Source organism: Dermatophagoides pteronyssinus, unplaced genomic scaffold (genome assembly GCF_027571235.1).
Source record: "Dermatophagoides pteronyssinus isolate colony J.1.1.1.1 unplaced genomic scaffold, Derpt_VIB-CSIC_2022.12 sq0025, whole genome shotgun sequence".
In the NCBI taxonomy this organism is placed as follows: Eukaryota; Metazoa; Arthropoda; class Arachnida; order Sarcoptiformes; family Pyroglyphidae; genus Dermatophagoides; species Dermatophagoides pteronyssinus.
The window spans coordinates 495,809-509,868 of NW_027461549.1; the positions used below are offsets into that span (position 1 = coordinate 495,809).

At 29.5% G+C, this 14,060-nt stretch overlaps 6 protein-coding genes across 6 annotated transcripts; 5 read left to right on the top strand and 1 right to left on the bottom strand.

Annotated features, from left to right (window-relative positions):
- The first annotated feature begins 11 nt into the window (after positions 1 to 11).
- Positions 12 to 3,735, top strand: LOC113788451 (uncharacterized). The gene is made up of 4 exons (XM_027337904.2): positions 12 to 214; positions 314 to 2,031; positions 2,097 to 2,803; positions 2,879 to 3,735. Exons 2-4 carry the CDS (start codon positions 426 to 428, stop codon positions 3,197 to 3,199), a joined length of 2,634 nt encoding a protein of 877 aa, XP_027193705.1. The 5' UTR covers positions 12 to 214; positions 314 to 425; the 3' UTR covers positions 3,200 to 3,735.
- On the bottom strand, positions 3,221 to 4,334 carry LOC113788452 (uncharacterized). Its single transcript, XM_027337905.2, has 2 exons — positions 3,930 to 4,334; positions 3,221 to 3,848 (listed from the first exon to the last, which is right to left on the bottom strand). The coding sequence occupies exons 1-2, from the start codon at positions 4,165 to 4,167 to the stop codon at positions 3,310 to 3,312; spliced, it is 777 nt and encodes a 258-aa protein (XP_027193706.2). The 5' UTR covers positions 4,168 to 4,334; the 3' UTR covers positions 3,221 to 3,309.
- A 262-nt stretch (positions 4,335 to 4,596) lies between these two features.
- LOC113788464 (RCC1 and BTB domain-containing protein 2-like) lies at positions 4,597 to 6,557 on the top strand. The gene has a single exon (XM_027337917.2). It carries the CDS (start codon positions 4,938 to 4,940, stop codon positions 6,492 to 6,494), a length of 1,557 nt encoding a protein of 518 aa, XP_027193718.2. The 5' UTR covers positions 4,597 to 4,937; the 3' UTR covers positions 6,495 to 6,557.
- Positions 6,558 to 6,678: 121 nt separating this feature from the next.
- LOC113792665 (RCC1 and BTB domain-containing protein 2-like) lies at positions 6,679 to 8,535 on the top strand. Its single transcript, XM_075823296.1, has one exon. The coding sequence runs from the start codon at positions 6,846 to 6,848 to the stop codon at positions 8,430 to 8,432; it is 1,587 nt and encodes a 528-aa protein (XP_075679411.1). The 5' UTR covers positions 6,679 to 6,845; the 3' UTR covers positions 8,433 to 8,535.
- A 351-nt stretch (positions 8,536 to 8,886) lies between these two features.
- Positions 8,887 to 11,029, top strand: LOC113790859 (RCC1 and BTB domain-containing protein 2-like). The gene has a single exon (XM_075823295.1). It carries the CDS (start codon positions 9,105 to 9,107, stop codon positions 10,707 to 10,709), a length of 1,605 nt encoding a protein of 534 aa, XP_075679410.1. The 5' UTR covers positions 8,887 to 9,104; the 3' UTR covers positions 10,710 to 11,029.
- A 1,072-nt stretch (positions 11,030 to 12,101) lies between these two features.
- Positions 12,102 to 13,655, top strand: LOC142645866 (RCC1 and BTB domain-containing protein 2-like). The gene has a single exon (XM_075823318.1). It carries the CDS (start codon positions 12,102 to 12,104, stop codon positions 13,653 to 13,655), a length of 1,554 nt encoding a protein of 517 aa, XP_075679433.1.
- Positions 13,656 to 14,060: the final 405 nt, after the last annotated feature.

The window sequence follows — 14,060 nt, forward strand, 5'->3', positions numbered from 1 at the left end:
AAAAAGTGAGAAATGAAACTAAAAAAACATCCAAAACAAAATACCTGTACATGATAGTGACCTTGAATAATTAACAATCTCTTCTCCCTTTCTCTCTAAGTGTAAATTTTTTCGTATTTCAACATCATCATCATCTTTGATTATCTAAATCCAAAATCTATTGAATAGATAAGATGTTTTTCAAAAAAAACAGAAAGATTTTATATAACAACAGGTAGTTTGTTTGTTTTTTGTTGTTGTTACTCATTTTGACCCTGAAAATTGATTTTTGTTTATTAAATTACGAAATTTTTTTTATTCGATTCGATTATAGAACATGGCATTAATTGGAAGAAAAATTGTTCTGAAAGAAAATAAATACAAATGGAAATAACATTTGTTTCAAATTGTTGTTGCCAAATTCGAAAATATCAAAGCAAAAAATAATGGCAAAAAGATCACCATCAACTAGTATTGAACGAACATCATCATCATCATCATTTGAATCGATTGGTTCGATTGGTATTGGTTCATCATCCGGTATTTCTGGATCACCCGGTATAAAATTAATATTAGATATTACTCGTTTACGACCGGAAGATGGTACATTACCTGAAAATGTTAGCCTTTATGATTGTATTGTTTATTTTATGATGTGTCCAAATCATGATCGTATTGCAATAACAAGATTAAAACGTGGACGTAATAATAATCGTGATAGTATTATTTGGTTACCATTTATTGTATTACAAGATAATGTTACATGGGAACAAGCAGCACAAGATGGTTTAACAATGCTGTTCGGTTATAGAGATGATGAAGATTCAATGCAAATTGTTAATGGTGGTGTTTCAAAATTACCACCAATGCAAGTAACACCAATGCAATTTTTACGTTTTCAAATGTCTGGTGATCGTTATTTTATACGTTATACACATTTTGTACATATGGAAAAACAAGGTGATTATGTTTGTTGTCAAGATATTGAACAATCCGATCGTTCATCAGTAATAACATGGATGACAATGAATGAAATTGTACAGAATGAATATTTATGGGGACCAGAAATGTTAAATTTTACTGAAAAACTTGCTGAACAAATGACAACAAGTTTAGATGATACATTAACTGGTAGTCAAATTGGTGGTGGTTCAACAGTAAATGATCAATTAATTGATTTACAAATCAATGAACAAACATTAGATGATGTTTGTGAAATATTAACGGATAAAATATTTGGAAAATTTTTAACCGCATGTAAAATGACAAATGAAACCGTAATTGCTATTTATGAAGAATATATGGAACATTGTTGGCCATCAACATTAATGTGTATGGCTGCATTTAAAACATTTCTCATTCGTTATGGTTATTCACGTAGTGATACTAGTGCACAAGAATGGATATTCAATGCATTGGATATTAATCGTTTAGGTTATTTAGATTTTAATCAAATATTAATCGGTATTGTTTGTTTAGATCCAAATACAAGTAATGAACATAGTATACGTTTGAAAATGATATTTCGTTTTTATGCATTGGAAAAAAATGATGAATTATCATTTGAAGAATTTGTTTCGCTTGTACATGATTTATATCCAAATTTAGAAACAAAAAAATTAAGACAAATGGTTGAAGATTTAGAGAAAAAAATACGTGATTTAAATAATATTGTTGGCAGTGGTGGTGGTAGTGCACAACCAATTACATTTCAAATATTTGAACAAGCAATACGTAATCGTATATTAAAAGGAACAGAAAAATTAGTACGTTCAACAAAATCAATAATAACATTAATGTTACAAATGAATAAAATGAAAAAAGAATCACGTTCAGGTACAATGATTGTACGGCATCATAAATCACCACCATCACAATCAACAACAGGAACAACAACAACAAGTGCTGGTGCTGGTGCTGGTGCCGGTAGTAAAAATCGTAATCGTAATGGTACATGTAATGGTTGTCGTATACAAAAATATAAATTTGGTTCACATTGTGTTTGTTTGGATACAAGTGGTCGTTGTGTAAAACCATTACGTTTATTTGATGGTAAGTTTTTGATTCTGATTCTGATTCTGATTAATTTTTTTCTGTGTTTGTTCATTTTTTCACAGTTGAAATACGTGATACAATAACACCATCACGTTATTCAGCCGAATATGTATTCGGTATGAATACAATATGTCGTAATTTTTTAGATCTAGTACGACGTGCATATCTACAAAATGATAATCTATTTTCAACATCGGAAGATTTACCACTTGCCTTACAAACAATACGTACATTATGTGAATTTGTTCGTTTAATATTAGAATGTGAAGATCGTTTTATGAAAATTAATGCACCGGCAATTGTTATTGGTGATATTTGTGGCCGTATTGAATCATTAATGTCATTGGAAAAAGTTTATTGGACACAAGTGCCAATCATAACAACGAATCTAATATTTTTAGGAAATTATATTTCTGGTCAAGGATCAACAATGCAATCAAGATCAAATGTTGATGTTATTTGTTATTTGTTTGCATTGAAAATTGCAGCACCGAATCAAGTTTGTTTACTACGTGGTTATAATGAAACATCGGATCAATCAAAAGAATTATTAAAAGAATGTGTACAAAAATATGGCCAAGATGATGGTCGTCAAATGTGGACCGAATTTAATCGTGCATTCAATCTATTACCATATGCTATACTAGTGGATGAAAATATATTATGTGTTCATTCGGGTTTACCACGATTATCAATGCCTATTAATAAATTTTCCGATATACCGAAAAAAGTAGCAAATCTAGCTAAAGAAAGTCCATTAGCATTGGAGGTAAAAAATGTTTGAATTTTATGTGATGAACCGAAACAATCGATTAATTCTTTTTTTCTCTATTTTCTTTTATAGTTAATTTCAAGTGTTCCAAAAGATCCATCGGATAATCAACAAACATTCAGTAATTCGGATGAACGAAGAATTGAATTTAATCAATCAATATTTCGTAATTTTATGCAAACAAATTCATTATCATTTATGGTACGTGGTCATGATCAACCAAACGATGGTTTTCGTTTACATTTTGATAATCGTTTAATAACAATAACATCGGCAATTGATAGAAATTCAACAATTTTATTGATTGATAGTGAAAATGATGAATTACGTTTGGTTAGAGTAACAAATGCAAGTACAATTAGTACAAGAACTAAAGATGATCAATTTGAATAAATAGTTTTAAAATATCGGCACTTTTTTTAAATAAAAAATTTTTATTTATAAAAAAATTGATATTTTAAAACAACAACAACAATGTTAATAAAGAAAATTTTTAAAAATTTTTAAAATGTTGTACGACCTTCATCATGATGTTGATGTTGATTATGATTTGAATTTATAAATGGAATCTGTTCCTGTACAATGGTGGTAAATGGTAATGTTTGATAATGCTGCTGTAGCATTGGCGATGGATGATGCGATTGAAACTGCACAATCGATGATCGATGTTCCAATGGAATTGGATCGCTTATTTCTGGACGAATATTATCGGATTTACCATCATCACCATCACCATCTTCGATTTCAATCATTTCACGAACAATACGACGTCGACGACGACGACGAATAATATCAATATTTAAACGAATTTTAAATATAATACAAATAATATTTAAACTTGTAATTGTAATCAATATGATTAACATTATTATTGAATATGATGATAAAAATGGTATAAATAAATTTAATATTAATGATATTGATTGAAATATTGTTTGTATTGTAATTAATATCCAATTTGGATTGATCATTAGAATGGCTGATATTATGATTGTTATTGTAAATATTATCTGAAATAATGTTAAACGTGCGACATTATTTTCTGTGGAAAATTATGGGAGAGAAAAGAAAAAAATTATTGAATTTTTTGCATGCGAAAATCAAAATGAATCAATCAGAATACTTTTTATGATAAAATCTTGAATTTTGGTTGAAATATTTAAACATTGTATTGAATTGTTGTTGTCATCATTACCAGCATCAGAATCAACGATTAATGATAAATAATTTTGATCCAATAATCGATATTCAACGATTGATTCGAAAAATAATTGTATCATTATTAAAATGAATAAAAAATGTATGGATAAATGAAAAAAACGAAAAAATTTTAAATCATTTTTCAATGTTTTCGATATCATTTTTCATTCAGAATTTGTTGTTGTTGTTGTTGTTGACTTTTTTTTTTCTTGTTTTGCATTGAAATGAAAACAAAATCAATTTTTGAACAAAGTGACAAATTTGTTTGGTTGTTTGTTTGTTTGAAGAAAAACAAAATTAAAAACATGAATACTCCTCGAATTTTGAACTATGATCGGATTGGATTGAATAAACAAACTAACAAACCAAAAAAACATTAAAAGATAAACATTACTGAGTTTGATTTTGAATAAGGGAGAAAAATATTCAACTTGGCTATCGCTATCTTTTGCTTTTTGATTAAAATAATCAATCAATGAATATTTTATTGTTGATTAGCAAATCAATTTGAAAAAATGATTAGAAAAAAATGATAAATATTGAAAATGAAAAAAAAAATATTATTTCAAATTATGCGCCAAATAATTATCAAAATCACAAATTCGTCCATTTCGACCAAATCTGTATTAAATTTGTCAAAATAGATGATTCTCGAATGAAAATTTTGCTCATCCTTTTTATCCAGCTTAAACCAGTGTATACACACAATTGAAAAACGGCAAATTTTTCCGATGATCCTTAACGACAATATCAATTTTTTTTTTTGTGTTTTTATGGGTGTTATAGTGCACACATTGTCATTTGATAATTTTGCTCAATTGAGTAGTGTTCATTACACATTTTGTGATTTGTTTATGTGTTATTGTGTGGCAGACCATTGAGTAGTTTTTTTTTGTTGCGAACAAAACTCAATTTTCATGAAAAAAAAACGATGAAAAAATCACCAACCGATACTTGTGTGGATATCGAATTATTTCAAAATGATTTAAAAGATATCAATCCGGAATTTATTCGAAACATTGTTTCCATTTTTAAAATAGCCAATGCAAGCAAGGAAATTGGTTTTCTATGTATGACCAATGATGCTACTCATGCTTATGGTTGTGAAATATGCAAATGGCTATCGTTAAAACATGATCCAAAACGACCACAACAAATTTACATATTGAATGGCAAGAAAATTATTCAAGTCGAATCCGGTAATGAATTTGTTGCGGTTTTAACTGATGATGGACTAGTGTATCTAGCCAGTGAAGATAGAGATTGGAAAACGAACAATACTTTTCGATTGATTTCCATGGGTCATGATCGTTTTGAAATGATAGCATGTGGACAGTTTTATTTGTTATTGTTACGACAAGATGGCACTGTTTTTGCTTTAGGAGATAATGAAATTGGTCAATTGACCGATAATTCAGAGTCATCGTATGATACACTCGTCGACACTGGTTTTAATAATGTCAAAATAATAGCATGTGGAGAAGGCCATTGTCTTGCTCTCACCAATACGAATGAAATTTATTCCTGGGGCAAGAATGAGTATGGACAGTTAGGTCTAGGCGATACAAATGACAGAACAACACCTTCACTGGTTTCATTTCCTGATGGTTCGATTAATAGCCAAATCAAAAATATTGTCGGTGGCTTCAATCATTCTTTATTTTTATTCGAGAATGGTCAAATTTTTGGATGTGGTTATGGTCAACGCCCTATCAATGATAATGAACAAGATGCAAAAGTGCCGACAGAAATTCCCATTGAAAATGTGCAAAGTGTGGCTTGTAAGAATCATCACCTTATTTCATATGCTTTGGATCATTCTTCACATTATTATAGATGGGGTAGATTAAATAGTAAAAAATTGTTCCCACTCAAAAAATTGGATGGTCGACCGAAATCATTTGCTGCAGCATCAGCAATATCACGCGACTCCATAATTACTTTTGGCCAAACATCAACCATCTATTCATACGAATCGCATGATACAATATCAAATATTGGATTATTGGATAATCCGAATAATTATGATGTCGAGTTTATTATCGGCGACAAACGTTTATTGGCTTGTAAATGTTATCTGAAAATGTCATCAGAATATTATAGTCGAATGTTTTCGGGTGAATGGCAAGAAAATGATCAAGTGATTATCAAAGATTATAATTATGATGTTTATTATTCATATCTACATATGTTACATACTGGCCGGATTCGAATCAATCAATTCAATATAGCCGAACTTATTGATTTGGCCAATTGTTATGGTGATGAACGATTAATGAAACATTGTCGAACATTCATACGAACGGATCTAAATGAACGAACTTTATTCATTTATTTTCCTTTGATTGATAAATATGAACTTAATGAAATGAATGATAAACTTGTCCAGCTAACCATCGAAGAGGTTTTACCGAAAATTACTAACAATCTTTTGGAAAACAATGAAAATATTAACGAATTTCTTAAATTTTTTTTTGTTAAGCGATAATCATTTTTTGAAAAAGATTTGTCAATAATATTTTGATAATTAATAAAAAAATTTTGTCCCATATGCCTGTATTAACATTTCAATTTTGACAGCTAAAAAAAACGTGTTGCGCAAACGGTTGCGCGCGTTGATGTTTTCTTTTATTTTTTTTTTTGAGCATACATATGCAACGATATATCGAGTAACCTTTTTCATTTGTTTGTTTACTTTCAATTTGTGTTTTTTTTTTCAAAAATTCTTTGTTAATGATCAGATCAATTGAATAATAAATTGTTCAGTTTTTAATAGACCATTGTTGAATATCGTTTTTTTTTGCTGCAAACAAAACTAAATTTTCAAGAAAAAAAAACAATGAAAAAAATACCAACCGATACTGATGTGGATATTGAATTATTTCAAAATGATTTAAAAGATATTGATCCGGAATTTATTCCAAGCATCGTTTCTATTTTTAAAATAACCAATACAAACAAAAAATTTAGTTATCTATTTATGACCAACGATAACACTTATGGTTATGGTGATGAATTATGCAAATGGCTATCGTTACAACATGATCCCAAACGACCACAACAGATTGACATTTTGAATGATAAGAAAATTATTCAAGTCGATTCAGGTGACGATTTTGTTGTCGTCTTAACAGATGATAGACTAGTGTATCTAGCCAGTGATAAAAATTCACCTTGGCAAACGAATAATAATTTACGATTAATATCTGACGGTAATGATCGTTTTGAAATGATAGCATGTGGTTGTCTTCATTTTTTGTTGTTACGACAAGATGGTACTGTTTTCGCTTTGGGTGATAATTGTTATGGTGTATTGACTGGTAATTCAGATTCGCATGTTACTCTTGTGAACACTGGTTTGAATAATGTCAAAATAATAGCTTGTGGTGGATTTCATAATCTAGCTCTCACCAATACGAATGAAATTTATTCCTGGGGCTATAATAACTATGGACAGTTAGGTCTAGGCGATACAAATAACCGAACAACACCATCACTTGTTTCATTTCCTGATGTTTCGATTAATAGTAAAATCAAAAATATTGTGGCCGGTGGCAGTCATTCATTATTTTTATGGGAGGATGGTCAGATTTTTATATGTGGTTATGGTAAACAACCAAATAATGATAATGAGCAAAATGCAAAAGTGCCGACAAAAATACCTATTGAAAATGTGCAAAGTATAGCTTGTAAGAATTATCACAATTTTTCATTTGCTTTGGATCAATCTTCATGTTATTATGTATGGGGTAGAGGAAAAAATGATAATTCATTACCAATGATAAAATTGGATGATCAATTGGATTCATTTGCTGCAGCATCCGTCTCAATTTTAATCGAATCACCAATTACTTTTGGTCTAACATCAACAATCAATACATATGAATCCAATGATCCGCTATCATTTATTGAATTTTTGGATAATCCGGATAATTATGATATCGAGTTTATTATCGGTGACAAACGTATACTGGCATGTAAATGTTATCTGAAAATGTCATCAGAATATTATAATCGAATGTTTTCAGGTGTGTGGCAAGAAAATACTAATCGAGTAATGATTGATGCTTATAGTTATGATGTATATTATTCATATCTACGTATGTTACATACTGGCCAAATTCAAATCAATCAATTCAATATTGCCGAATTTATTGATTTGGCCAATTGTTATGGTGATGAACAATTAATGAAACATTGTCAAATATTTATTGAAAAATTTCTAAATAAATCAACCATATCTACTTATTTATCATTGATAATCGATTATGAATTATATAATTATGAAATGATTTCAAACAAATTATTAATATTCAAGAATATTTTATCAAAATTTGTTAATGATAATCTTTCAATGAATAGTAAAAATTTCATGAATTTTCTGGAATGGTTTTCCAAACATCAACAACAACAACAACAAGAGTAATTTTTTTTTTTTTGTTTTTGATAATCATCATTAAAATCATTGTGCAATGTATATGATCAACAATATTTTATGATAATAACCCTCCATCGTCACATTAAATTTGTTTTTTTTTGTTGTAATTTTCATTTGAAATCAATTAAAAAATTACTTTTTATTATCCAATACGAGTATCTTTTTTAAGATTTATAATCATCATGATACATTTTTTGATAAATATAACATTATTATTATGGATATGCAATTAATCATAAGTATTGTTTATGATTTAATCCAATTTTTGGAAATCTGGCCATAAAAAAAATAGATCCGGGATGAGGGAGATTATCATTGACGATAAAGATGTATCCAGAAATTTTTTAGTTTGTTTTTTTGATAAAAATGCAAACAATATAGATGGGTGTAAAGGTATAATCAATCAATTGATCAATCGAGTATTATGATAAACATCGATCAAGTAGGTCCTTGGAGACTCTAATCGTTTCAATCCATTTTTTTGCTGTGTTGGATGAGTGTTTGCTATTGCACACACTGTTTGTCATTTGAGATTCTGACTTGCTCAGGTATTGTGTGCATTACATTTTATAATTTGTTTGTGTATTGTGTAGCAGATCATCGTTGAATATTGTTTTTTTTTTTGCTGCGATTGAAATTGGATTTTCAACAAAAAAAACGATGAAAAAATTACCAACCGATACTGATGTGGATATCGAATTATTTCAAAATGATTTAGAAGATATCGATCGGGAATTTATCCCAAGCATCGTTTCTATATTTAAAATATCCACACATGTTAGGGAAATTGGTTTTCTATTTATGACCAACGATGCAACTTATGTTTATGGTGAAAAAATATGCAAATGGCTATCGTTACAACATGATCCCAAACAACCACAACAGATTGACATTTTGAATGATAAGAAAATTATTCAAGTTGATTCAGGTGAGGATTTTGTTGTCGTTCTAACTGATGATGGACTAGTGTATCTAGCCAGTGAAGATAGAGATTGGAAAACGAACAATACTTTTCGATTGATTTCCATGGGTCATGATCGTTTTGAAATGATAGCATGTGGATTTGGTCATTTGTTATTGTTACGACAAGATGGCACTGTTTTTGCTTTTGGTGATAATAAATATGGTCAATTGACCGGTGATTCAGAGTCATCGTATGATGTTGCCGAAGATACTATTTTGAATAATGTCAAAATGATAGCTTGTGGAAGTGAACATAGCCTTGCTCTCACCAATACGAATCAAATTTATTCCTGGGGCTATAATAAGTATGGACAGTTAGGTCTAGGCGATACAAATAACCGAAGAACACCATCACTTGTTTCATTTCCTGATGGTTCGATTAATAGTCCAATCAAAAATATTGTGGCCGGTTTATTTCATTCTTTATTTTTATTGGAGGATGGTCAAATTTTTGGATGTGGTTATGGTCAAAACCCTATTAATGATAATGAACAAGATGCAAAAGTGCCGACAAAAATTCCCATTGAAAATGTGCAAAGTATGGCTTGTAAGAATAATCTTCTTTTTTCATTGGCTTTGGATCAATCCTCTCGTTATTATGAATGGTGTAGTTTAAATACTAAAGAATTGAACCCGATCAAAAAATTGGACGGTCAACTCAAATCATTTGCTGCAGCATCAGTAATGCAATACAAATCACTAATCACTTTTGGCCTAACATCAACCTTCTATACATACAAATCGAATGATACAATATCAAATATTGGATTATTGGATAATCCTGATAATTATGATATTGAATTTGTTATCGATGACAAACGTATATTGGCTTCGAAATGTTACCTGCGAATGGTATCAAAATATTATAGTCGAATGTTTTCGGGTGATTGGCAAGAAAATAATAGGGTAGTCGTCAAAGATTATAGTTACGATGTATATATTTCGTATCTACGGATGTTACATACTGGTCGTATTCGAATCAATCAATCCAATATAGCTGAACTTATTGATTTGGCCAATTGTTATGGTGATGAACAATTAATGAAACATTGTCGAACATTCATACAAACGGACCTGAATGAACAAACATTATCCATTTATTTTCCTTTGATTGATAAATATGAACTTGATGAAATGCATGACAAACTTGTCCAACTAACCATCGAAGATGTTTGGCCAAAAATCCGAAATAATATTTTGGAAAACAAAAAAAATATTATGAAATTAATTGGACCACTTTTTTCTGAACAACAATCTTTTTTTTGGGAAAAAAAAATAGTCAAAAGTGACAACCAAAAATGAATCTTTTAAAACCAGAATTTTTGCCCTTTTTTTCTATTTGATTGCGTGTACCGGTACGTCGCATGTTGAACAAAAAAAAAAAAAATATGCCTGCATTAACATTACAATTTTGGACAGCTAAAAAAACGTGTTGCGCAAGCACACTTTAATGTTTTCTTTTCGATTTTCTTTTTTCGAGCATATATGCAACGATGATCTAACGATCGTGTAACCTTTTTCATTTCGTTGTTTGTTTTCAATTTGTGTTTTTTCTTACAAAATTTGTTGTTAATTATCAAATCAATCAATCGAATAATAAATTGTTCAGTGTTTTAGTGATACTGAAGTGGATATTGAATTATTTCAAAATGATTTAAAAGATATTCCACCGCGCGATTCGAAAGGCAGCACGCTTCCTTGAAACAGCATTACAAACACAGTAAGAATTTCAGGAACGTTGCGTTTTCTTTGGCTCATCTCCACCAGGAATCAACTGAAAATGATTTTCTATTCGATTCTCCTGATTGATACAATTGACTATTATAACATTATTTTTGTTTTGTATAACAATGTTAATGTTATGAATAACTAATAGTTTAAACTATTAGATGTATTTCAAAAACATTTAAATCGATTGAACTTTAGTTCAATTTTAAATTTTCTTATAAAACCATTGTTTTTCTTATTATGGTTTCTTTTTCTATTTTGTACTTTAATGAATATCGTATCTATGGCTTTTCCTTTTTATTTGATTGTATTATATATGAAATAAAATTGAATTACATTATTATCAACAATTAAAAATAAAGTTTAAAAGTTAATCAAATTTTTAAAAAAAACTTTTTTCGTGAAAAATTTCATGAATTTTCTGGAATGGTTTTCCAAACATCAACAACAAGAGTAATTTTTTTCTGTTTTTTGTTTGATAATCATCATTAAAATCATTGTTCAATGTATATTATTTGCTATCTATTTTTTCTGAACAATCTTTTTTTTGGAAAAAAATAGTCAAAAGTGACTATCAAAAATGAATCTTTTAAGCCAGAATTTTTGCAATTTTTTTTCTATTTGATTGCGTGTACCGTACGTCGCATGTTGAACAAAAAAAAAATGCCTGCATTAACATTACAATTTTGGACAGCTAAAAAAAACGTGTTGCGCAAACTCATGCGCACGTTAATGTTTTCTTTTCGATTTTCTTTTTTCGAGCATATATGCAACGATGATCTAACGATCGTTTAACTTTTCTCATTTCGTTGTTTGCTTTCAATTTGTGTTTTTTGTTTTCGAAAATTCGTTGTTAATGATCAAATCAATCAATCAATCAATCGAATTGTTCAGTGTTTTTGCAGACCATTGTTGAAAACCTTTTTTTTTGCTGCTAATAAAACTAAGTTTTCAAGAAAAAAAACAATGAAAATAATACCAACCGATACTGATGTGGATATTGAATTATTTCGAAATGATTTAAGAGATATCGATCCGGAATTTATTCCAAACATTGTTTCCGTTTTTAAAATGTCTTTGGATCGAAATAATTTTCTATTTATGACCAATGATTCTACCTACGCATATGGTTATAATATTTGCGAATGGATATTGTTAGAACATGATCCCAAACGACCACAACGGATTGACATTTTCAATGGCAAGAAAATTATTCAAGTCGATTCTGGTTGCAATTTTGTTGTTGTTCTAACTGATGATGGACTAGTGTATCTAGCCAATAGTGAGGATTCTGAATGGCCAATGTGCGGTCCTTTCGAATTGATCTTTACCGGAAATGATCGTTTTAAAATGATAGCATGTGGATGGAAACATTTGTTGTTGTTACGACAAGATGGCACCGTTTTTGCTTTTGGTGATAATAAATATGGTCAATTGACCGGTGATTCAGAGTCATCGTATGATGTTGCCGAAGATACTATTTTGAATAATGTCAAAATGATAGCTTGTGGAAGTGAACATAGCCTTGCTCTCACCAATACGAATCAAATTTATTCCTGGGGCTATAATAAGTATGGACAGTTAGGTCTAGGCGATACAAATAACCGAAGAACACCATCACTTGTTTCATTTCCTGATGGTTCGATTAATAGCCAAATCAAAAATATTGTGGCCGGTGATAATCATTCTTTATTTTTATTGGAGGATGGTCAAATTTTTGGATGTGGTTATGGTCAACGCCCTATCAATGATAAAAACCCAAATGCAAAAGTGCCGACGAAAATTCCCATTGAAAATGTGCAAAGTATGGCTTGTAAAAATTATCTTGATTTTTCATTTGCTTTGGATCATTCATCACATTATTATCAATGGGGTAAATTTAATAAAGAATTAGTTTTCGAAAAATTGGATGGTCAACCGACATCATTTTCAGTTGCATCAGTAAAGAAATGCGTATCACCAGTCACTTTTGGCCTAACATCAACATTTTATACATACAAATCATATGATCCGACATCAATCATTGGATTATTGGATAATCCAGATAATTATGATTTCGAGTTTATTATCGGCGACAAACGTATATTGGCTTGTAAATGTTTTTTGAAAATGGCATCAAAATTTTATAGTCGAATGTTTTCAGGTGCGTGGCAAGAAAGTAATAATAGAGTGGTGATTGATGCTTATAGTTATGATGTTTATTATTCATATCTACGTATGTTACATACTGGCCAAATGCAAATCAATCAATCCAATATAGCCGAATTTATCGATCTGGCCAATTGTTATAATGATGATCAATTAATGAAACATTGTCAAATATTCATACGTATGAATCTAAATGAAGGGACTTTGTTGACTTATCTTCCATTAATCGAAAAATATAAACTTGATGGAATGAATGATAAACTTGTCGAATTAACAATCAAAGATGTTATACCGAAAAACAATATTACAAAATTTTTGGAATTGTTTTCCGAACAACAATCTTGCAAACGAAAAAAAATTGACGATAACTGAAAAAGATTTTGTTTCCGATTGATACATTTGATAAATATAACATTTTCATTTTTATTTTGTATAACAATGTTAATCAAATTTAAAAAAAAAACTTCTTTTTTTGTAATAAAGTATTATTATGGATATGCAATCAAGTGTTGTTTATGATTTAATCAAATTTTGGAAATCTGTCCATAAAAATAGATCCAGGATGGGGAGATTATCATTGATGATAGAGATGTTTTTTAGTTTGTTTTTTTTTTTTTTTTTGATAAGAATGCACCCAATATAGATGGGTGTAAAGGTATAATCAATCAATTGATCAATCGAGTATTATGATAAACATCGATCAAGTATGACCATGTCCTTGGAGATTTCAATCTTTTCAATCAATGATTCAATAATACAACGATAATTTTGATAATA

What these genes read in the sequence shown, in the direction of transcription:
- LOC113788464 (XM_027337917.2), top strand. Translation starts at nt 4,938, where the DNA reads ATGAAAAAATCACCAACCGATACTTGTGTGGATATCGAATTATTTCAA.
- LOC113788452 (XM_027337905.2), bottom strand. Translation starts at nt 4,167, where the DNA reads ATGATATCGAAAACATTGAAAAATGATTTAAAATTTTTTCGTTTTTTT. An exon ending in TCAAGATTTTATCATAAAAA is followed by an intron (nt 3,849 to 3,929) that starts GTATTCTGATTG and finishes AATTTTCCACAG; the next exon opens with AAAATAATGTCGCACGTTTA.
- LOC113788451 (XM_027337904.2), top strand. Translation starts at nt 426, where the DNA reads ATGGCAAAAAGATCACCATCAACTAGTATTGAACGAACATCATCATCA. An exon ending in ACCATTACGTTTATTTGATG is followed by an intron (nt 2,032 to 2,096) that starts GTAAGTTTTTGA and finishes ATTTTTTCACAG; the next exon opens with TTGAAATACGTGATACAATA. An exon ending in AAAGTCCATTAGCATTGGAG is followed by an intron (nt 2,804 to 2,878) that starts GTAAAAAATGTT and finishes TTTCTTTTATAG; the next exon opens with TTAATTTCAAGTGTTCCAAA.
- LOC113792665 (XM_075823296.1), top strand. Translation starts at nt 6,846, where the DNA reads ATGAAAAAAATACCAACCGATACTGATGTGGATATTGAATTATTTCAA.
- LOC142645866 (XM_075823318.1), top strand. Translation starts at nt 12,102, where the DNA reads ATGAAAATAATACCAACCGATACTGATGTGGATATTGAATTATTTCGA.
- LOC113790859 (XM_075823295.1), top strand. Translation starts at nt 9,105, where the DNA reads ATGAAAAAATTACCAACCGATACTGATGTGGATATCGAATTATTTCAA.